This window comes from Myotis myotis, unplaced genomic scaffold, assembly GCF_014108235.1.
Source record: "Myotis myotis isolate mMyoMyo1 unplaced genomic scaffold, mMyoMyo1.p scaffold_m19_p_4, whole genome shotgun sequence".
NCBI classification, from domain to species: domain Eukaryota; kingdom Metazoa; phylum Chordata; class Mammalia; order Chiroptera; family Vespertilionidae; genus Myotis; species Myotis myotis.
The window spans coordinates 28195990-28204253 of record NW_023416346.1 but is presented as its reverse complement, the minus strand read 5'-3'; the positions used below and the strand labels follow the sequence as shown (position 1 = coordinate 28204253).

Here is an 8264-nt window from a genome sequence, read left to right as displayed (position 1 = left end):
ATAAAATAAATTGAAAACAAGTATGAAATCCATGTGGTCTTGGCAAGAACCTTCTAAATTGTCAAATTCTAAAAAATTTTCTTGAAAATTTGACAGGTTATGGGGGGAGATTTCTCTTTGTTTTGGGAAACAGTGCAAACTTCAATATAGTTATTAGTTCCTTTGTGTTCCTGATACCCTTTTATTCAAAACTTGATTGCAATTAGCCAAAAAGAATGTAATACTGAACTATGGAGGCAGAAAATCATTCTATCTAATAAAGCGGTGATATGCAAATTGACCATCACTCCAACACACAAGATGGCCTCCCCCATGTGGACAAAAGATGGCCACCACAAGATGGCTGGCAGGGGAGGGCAGTTGTGGGGGACCAGGCCTGCAGGGAAGGGCAGTTGGGAGGGACCAGACCTGCAGGGGAGGGGAGTTGGGGGGACTAGGCCTGCAAGGGAGGGCAGTTGGGGGGACCAGGCATGCAGGGGAGGGCAGTTGGGGGGACCAGGCATGCAGGGGAGGGCAGTTGGGGGGACCAGGCATGCAGGGGAGGGCAGTTGGGGGGACCAGGCTTGCAGGGGAGGGCAGTTGGGGGGACCAGGCCTGCAGGAGAGGGCAGTTGGGGGGACCAGGCCTGCAAGGGAGGGCAGTTGGGGGGACCAGGCATGCAGGGGAGGGCAGTGGTGGGGACCAGGCCTGCAGAGGAGGACAGTTGGGGGAGACCAGGCCTGAAGGGGAGGGCAGTTAGGGGGACCAGGCCTGCAGGGGAGGGCAGTTGGGGGGACGAGGCCTGCAGGGGAGGGCAGTTAGGGGGACCAGGCCTGCAGGGGAGGGCAGTTGGGGGGATCAGGCCTGCAGGGGAGGGCAGTTGGGGGGATCAGGCTGGCAGGGGAGGGCAGTGGTGGGGACCAGGCCTGAAGAGGACAGTTGGGGGAGACCAGGCCTGCAGGGGAGGGCAGTTAGAGGGGGACCAGGCCTGCAGGAGAGGGCATCTGGGGGGGACCAAACCAGCACAGGAGGGCAGTTAGGGGTGACCAGGCTGGCAGGGGAGGGCAGTTAGGAGCAATTGGGCCAGCAGGGGAGCAGTCAGGCATCGATCAGGCTGGCAGGGGAGTGGTTAGGGAGTGATTCGGCTGGCAGGCAGAAGAGGTTAGGGGCAATCAGACAGGCAAGCGGTTGGGAGCCAGCAGTCCTGGATTGTGAGAGGGATCCCAGATTGGAGAGGGTGCAGGCTGGGCTGAGAGACCCCCCCCCCGCATGAATTTCATGCACCGGGCCTCTAGTTATTAATATGAATAAAATAAATACACTTGAAAAATTTTACAGAATTTTATGCATGTGTACACACTTTATTAAATTTGCATTTTAAGATATACACAAGGTCAGCATTTCACAAAATTTCCCATTATTCCAAAAGCAGTTATCATGAAATACAATGATTACATAAGTCAGTCAAGCAAAAAGAGCATCATCTATAGGATTTTCTTACCATATCATCTCTTGTATTTATCTTCAAATAGAAGCCTGAAATATGATATAATATAGAATAGGAAGAGATAATTTTAATTTATAACAATGATCACTTTTCAAATATTAAATTTTATATAAAAATAAAGGGGTTCTCTTAACCAAGCTAATCTGAAGATTAGCATCTCTACCTTTTATTTATCTCAAAACAATCCCTGCAGAAACTTAACTTCCTAGTCCTTTTAAACAATAAAGTTAACCATCTTGCTTCCTAGTTCTCATACCATTGGAACAATTTCATTTTCCTGCCCTAATTCTACCCCACCACTGAATTTGAAAAATAAATATCACATTCCAAAGGTTATTTCTTAAGAGTTCTAAATTAGAGCCACTAAATGGCCAAAAGTGTCCCTTTAAGGCAAAAAGACAGTAGAGTGAATGTGGATAAGTATCCTGTAAGATAAAACCATCGCTCAATATTATATAGGAAGAAACATCTTAACATGGTTCTTTCACAAACAGAATAAATACACTGAATACCATAGAAATAATGTTTCTTTAAAATGGCATACTAGAGAACAATCTTCATAATACACACATTTATGTTAGGTTTGAAGGATTATGGCCTTTGCACAGGTGAAAGCAGTATGAGAAATAAAGCCATTAATGGTGGTTATTACTATTTAAAATAAACAACGCATCTGATGCTGTAACAGAACTACTTATTGCTAGCTAAGTGATGCTCTCTTATAATTCAAAGAGAATATGTTTCCCTTCAAGCTATTCAGTATTACTAGTCAGCGAGTACCTGCAAAGTGCAACATCTTCCTTCAAGATTCAAGGATCTTTGCCTTCAAAACACACAAGTGCAGTAGTTTTCGTTTCTTACATACATTCAAAAATGGAATACTATGATCCTAGCAGGCAAATTTGCATATTAAATACAGACTATCCACCCACAATATATGAACATTAAAAGAAATCTACCATGACAGACATTTTTACACAATTTTAAATAATAAATAACACAACAATAGACTACATTCAGGTTTTTAAAATAGCTCCATTCAGGATTTACCTTTTAAAAATTAACTTCTGGTATCTCAGACTATCATGTACAATGTTCACAGCTCAAACAGCTTCTTAAAAGCAGAGTTCACAATAACATTGATTTTTTTTTCAGTTCCTACTCCACATAGATATTAAATTGCCTTGCTATAAGGCAGCATGAAAAAGAACTGGGTTCTGATTCTGGTGGCAACACAATGACCAAAACACAGTCAGCAGCACCACTCATCACACGACAAAACAAAAGAATTTAATGTCACAAAAGTAATCAGAAAAAAGCAGCAATCAAAACAGTATGTGGCAGTCACATAAAGCCCCCTTTTCTAGGTACCTTATGATATACATCTTTACCCCAAGGCATCTCAGGCCTCATAATACCACCCAGGGCAAGCTGTCAAGCTTCATGTATGCTTTCTAGACAGTAGTTAGTGGGTAAATAACATTATTCATTCATTTGTAGGTGCTCCACACATCTGGTCAAGGCAGGAATTTCTTCTCCTTGATAACACCACCTAGAAATATTAATAATATTGTATATATTCCTTAGGGTAACAGATTTGGGGAGAAAAATATCAACTGTGGTAGCTAAGTCACAGGAACTTGTGTGGTGACTACTCCAGGCATCATGTAAGTTCATTTACACTCTCAGCACTAAAATCAATCCTCACGTCATACACTCCAACAACAAAGAAGCAATATGGGTAGTAATGAAAGCAACTGTGTGTTTTTTCCGCTCTGTGAGAAATGGCAAGTGAGCAGCTCAAACAGAAAAAGGAAACCAAACAATGTGCTTTAAACTGATGCAGAAAAATAAAAAATATATATAAAATGAAAAGCAACTCATCTATTGTGAAATAGATTTGAAACTATGTGGCCAGCAGAGGACAAATAATTTGTCAAGCAAGAGAATTTCTGATCTACTCTAGGTGTCATATAACTGCTGGGGAAAGGAACCATTATCAAAAATACATATCAGTAAAAAAAATACATATCATTAAAAAAAATACATATCAGTGCTTTCCTTAAACGTATTTGAGATTTAGTCCCTAGATCCAAAATGTGATCAGCAAAAAGAGAGAGAGACACACACACACACAAGTAAGGTCACTATCCTCATAAAATTGAACTGTAGAGGAGAGATGCCAAAAAAAGAATGGTGTCAAAATGGTTTAAATATGTAATACTTTAATCCTCATTGTGGATCAAAGTTCTCTGTGTTCCTCTCACTGAATGATTTATGTAGGAAACAGCAGCTAAAACACTGAATCAGAAATGGGTAAATCACTTGGGTGAGAGATCATCCATCAAGATGAATGGAGGGCATGAATTGGAGCATGCTACTGGAGACTCTGCAATCGTGCTGCCTTTAGCCAGTGAGTCTGAGGATGACACTGCTGCTACTGCTACTACTACTGCCATCCAAAATATCCGAACTGAAGACAAAGCAAAAAGAATTATAAGCAGATGTATCTATCAGGGTAAAAGTAAACAGAACATGCAAAAACATAGTTTTAAGAACTCACAAATCAGAACTGCATTTGTAAATAATAAAAAGCAAAAAAGCAATCGCAATGAACTATATTATCATGTACTATATTCAAATACCTGTGAAAGTAAGACACTCGAGGTTCCCTATCATTTTAGTGCTCTCCAGGAGGCACCAGAATGTCAATAAGCCTTCCTCTTGACAAGTCACAGTTTTAGTGAGGTTGTTCCCTTATCTTAAGCTAAAGAGATTTCTACCTTATATTTATCTTCTTACCTTCCCATCAGTCTCACAGTAGAAGGAAATGGTTACTAATTGAAGTACCTACCCTGAACTGTGTGAAGTATTCTATCAAACAGTGCTTCATGGTCCTTCTACTACAGAACCAAATCTTTCAACTGCACTAGATTTTACCACTTCTCCACTCCCAAAAGGACTTTGATTCAAACACATTTTTTTCTAATTTCCTCCATTATTTGCATTTCATATTCTTCTCATTTTATGAATTTCTTACACTGTTTCCTTTCTTCTTGCTTTCAAAACCCAAAGGTCTCCCCACCACCTCTAAAAGATTCCTTTCTTTGATCCCTTCTATTACTATCCAGTTAAGCTTCTAAAAGGAATGCTCTCTATAGCCCAGCTGGCATGGTTCAGTGATTGAGCACTGACCTTTGAACCAGAAGATCATGGTTCAATTCCAGCTGGGGCATATACCCCGGTTGTGGGCTCGATCCCCAGTGTGGGGCGTGCACGAGGCAGCCGATCAATGATTCTCTCTCATCGTTGATGCTTCTCTCTCTCTCTCCCTTTCCCTTCCTCTCTGAGATCAATAAAAATATATTTTTAAAAAAATAAAAGGAATGCTCTATATCAGTGATGGCGAACCTATGACATGCGTGTCAGAGGTGACACGCGAACTCATTTTTTTGGTTGATTTTTCTTTGTTAAATGGCATTTAAATATATAAAATAAATATCAAAATATAAATCTTTGTTTTACTATGGTTGCAAAGGTAAAAAAATTTCTATATGTGACACGGCACCAGAGTTAAGTTAGGGTTTTTCAAAATGCTGACATGCCAAGCTCAAAAGGTTCACCATCACTGCTCTATATCCACAGACCTAATACCCTCAAAGTCCTTTCACCTCTTTAATCCTGACAACTGGCTTCTGCTCCTACCCTTCCACTAAAACTCCTGATCTGGGGCATCAAGAGCCTCTACAACCCAGCACAGGGATACCTTATCCATCCAGCCCAAGCCCTCATGGCTCCCAACAATCAGTCTGCCCTTCCTCATAAATCTGCCTTCATATTGCAGCATTCACAATTAAAAGCCTTCACCATTTGCCACCAGGCTGCCTTTCCAGCTTTGATTCCCATCAATCCAACATATAAGCTCTATGCTCTATTTGGCCCAAATTCACTCATTCATTTATTCTATTACTGAGTTCCTGCCAAGTGCAGGAATTATGCTAGATATTAGAAAACAATCGTGTATAAGACAGACATGGCTCCTGCCCTCATCAAAATTACAGAACAGTGCAGAATACAGGCATTGAAATAATTATACTAATAACCATATTATAATCTATGATCAAAGCAATAAAGGAAAGATACAAGGGGCTCTTAGAGTATATAACATGGGAAACCTGATCTAATTTGAAGGAACAGGGAGGAAGGAGGACCAAGTCTCCCTAAAAGTGAAATTTGAGCTGTCATCTGAAAGATGAGTAGGCATGAATGAGGTAAGGTTTGGGGGGAAGCAAGGATAGTTCTAGAAGCCAAAAACAGGCTAGTGTGGCTGTAGTATAGACAGTAAGAAGAACACGATGAGAAACAAAGCTGGAGAGGTAGTCATGAAGTTTTAGGATTTACACAGAAATATTTTTTATTTTTGAAAAAGAAACAAAGCAAAGAATTGGAGAAGGAATTGTGAATCAGAATATATGGGTTCTAATTTAAATCTGGTCACTAGCTCCTTTGCAAAAGCCCATCCTGATCTAATGTGTTCTAAGGTTAAATATTATGAGCCTTTAATATTATCATTTGTATGAATTTCTAAGTTAATATATTTCCAGTATAAAGTAATCTGTGGTACATTTGGAAGTTTCTGGGCCCTATACCACCCTCAATGAAATATAACTTCCCACCCACCCTGCTTCTCTATTCTACTATTTTTTCTTCAAAATGTCATTTCTTTCTATTAGCACTGGATTTTTTTAGGTGGAGACAGAATATAAACAGGCTTCAGAATAGTAAAAATTAAAATGGAAACGGTATATTCCACAGTACTCCTACTCTATGCTCACTGCTGTCAAATGTATCATTAATAATACCACTTTTAAGAAAGACGTTTGGATAATTTAACTGGCTCAGATATTTTTTCAACCAAAAGGCAAACAGGTCTAAAATATGAATAATTCAAACTACTGAAAGAAAGTTGCACAGATAATCTAAGACATTGGAAAATCAAAACACCTTTATATTTGCTTTGGAATATATGTGATATTTTCCTCCTGCAGGATTTGGCCTAGACTAATATTAAAATAAATTTATTTTCCTAAAGCACATATTGCCTGGACAGCCGAAGGACATGCTCTGTGCTACCTGGCAGAAATAAATGGGCTTGGATTAAAATATGGACACCAAGCAGATAATCTGAATGTAAATAAAGACTTTCTTATTCTACCCACCAGACTCATGGTGAGCGCTGGGTTAAAAGATTCCATTTCTAACAAGACCTGCTTGTGCAAAACCAAGATGGCGGCATAGGTAAACACTGGAAATTGCTGCCTCGCACAACCACTTCAAAAATACAACTAGACTGGGAAAACCAAGATGGTGGCATAGGTTAACGCCGGAGTTTGCTGCTTTGAACAACTACTTCAAAAGTGAAACCAAAAAACGGAAGGGACATCACCCAGAACCACAGGAACGCTGGCTGAGTGGAAGTCCTACAACTAGGAGGAAAGAGAAACGCATACGGACACTCAGAGGAGGCGCAGTGCTGAAGTCAAATTCTGAGGTGCAGAGTGCGAGGAGCGGGTTGGCGGCGGAGGGCGCGGTTGGCGTTTTCAATCGGGAGGGAGCTGCAGACTCTGAGCTCCAGATACGGGCGAGTCTCTAGGGACCCAGACTCAAACGGGAGAAGCGGGACTGTCTGGCTTCGGTCAGAGCGAGTGCAGCTTTCTCTCTGAGCTTTGCAGCGGGTGCTGGGACTCAGAGAGGCAGAGCCCCTGGGGACAGGACTGAGAGCCGCCATAACTGCTCTCTCCGGCCCACCCTGTTGATCCTGTGCGACCCGCCCCGCCCAAGCCCTGCACACAGGCATTTGCCGGATAGCCTCAGGCAAATGCCAGATTAGCACCTCCCTAGAGGACAGAAGTTCTCTCACTGCTGACACAGCTGATTCTCATAGCCACTTGGCCTGGAGGTCAAACCCTCCCTGGAATTAGCTACAAGAATCAAGATTTAACTATAAGACTGCGAACAAAGACCACTAGGGGGTGCACCAAGGAAGCATAACAAAATGCGGAGACAAAGAAACACGACAAAATTGTCAATGGACGATATAGAGTTCAGAACCACACTTTTAAGGTCTCTCAAGAACTGTTTAGAAGCCACCGATAAACTTAATGAGATCTACAAGAAAACTAATGAGACCCTCGATCTTATATTGGGGAACCAACTAGAAATTAAGCATACACGGACTGAAATAACGAATATTATACAGACTCCCGACAGCAGACCAGAGGAGCGCAAGAATCAAGTCAATGATTTGAAATGCGAGGAAGCAAAAAACACCCAACCGGAAAAGCAAAATAAAAAAAGAATCCAAAAATGCGAGGATAGTGTAAGGAGCCTCTGGGACAGCTTCAAGCGTACCAACATCAGAATTATAGGGGTGCCAGAAGATGAGAGAGAGCAAGATATTGAAAACCTATTTGAAGAAATAATGACAGAAAACTTCCCCCACCTGGTGAAAGGAATGGACTTACAGGTCCAAGAAGCGCGGAGAACCCCAAACAAAAGGAATCCAAAGAGGACCACACCAAGACACATCATAATTAAAATGCCAAGAGCAAAAGATAAAGAGAGAATCTTAAAAACAGCAAGAGAAAGAAACTCAGTTACCTACAAGGGAATACCCATACGACTGTCAGCTGATTTCTCAACAGAAACTTTGCAGGCCAGAAGGGAGTGGCAAGAAATATTCAAAGTGATGAATACCAAGAACCTACAACCAAGATTA

The 8264-nt window shown here is 41.3% G+C and overlaps 1 protein-coding gene across 11 annotated transcripts in view; it reads right to left on the bottom strand.

Annotated features, from left to right (window-relative positions):
• Positions 1-1319: 1319 nt before the first annotated feature.
• Positions 1320-8264, bottom strand: part of FAM122B (family with sequence similarity 122B) — a 29384-nt gene continuing 22439 nt past the window's right edge. For 7 of the 11 annotated variants that reach the window (XM_036305540.1, XM_036305534.1, XM_036305532.1 and 4 more), the window contains one exon: positions 1320-3038. Coding sequence is in view for 9 of the 11 variants with exons in the window: in XM_036305534.1 (XP_036161427.1) it covers positions 2969-3038 (70 nt within the window). In the remaining 2 variants the exon portion in view is untranslated. The other 4 variants (XR_004966989.1, XM_036305533.1, XM_036305542.1 and 1 more) reach the window with 4 other exon arrangements.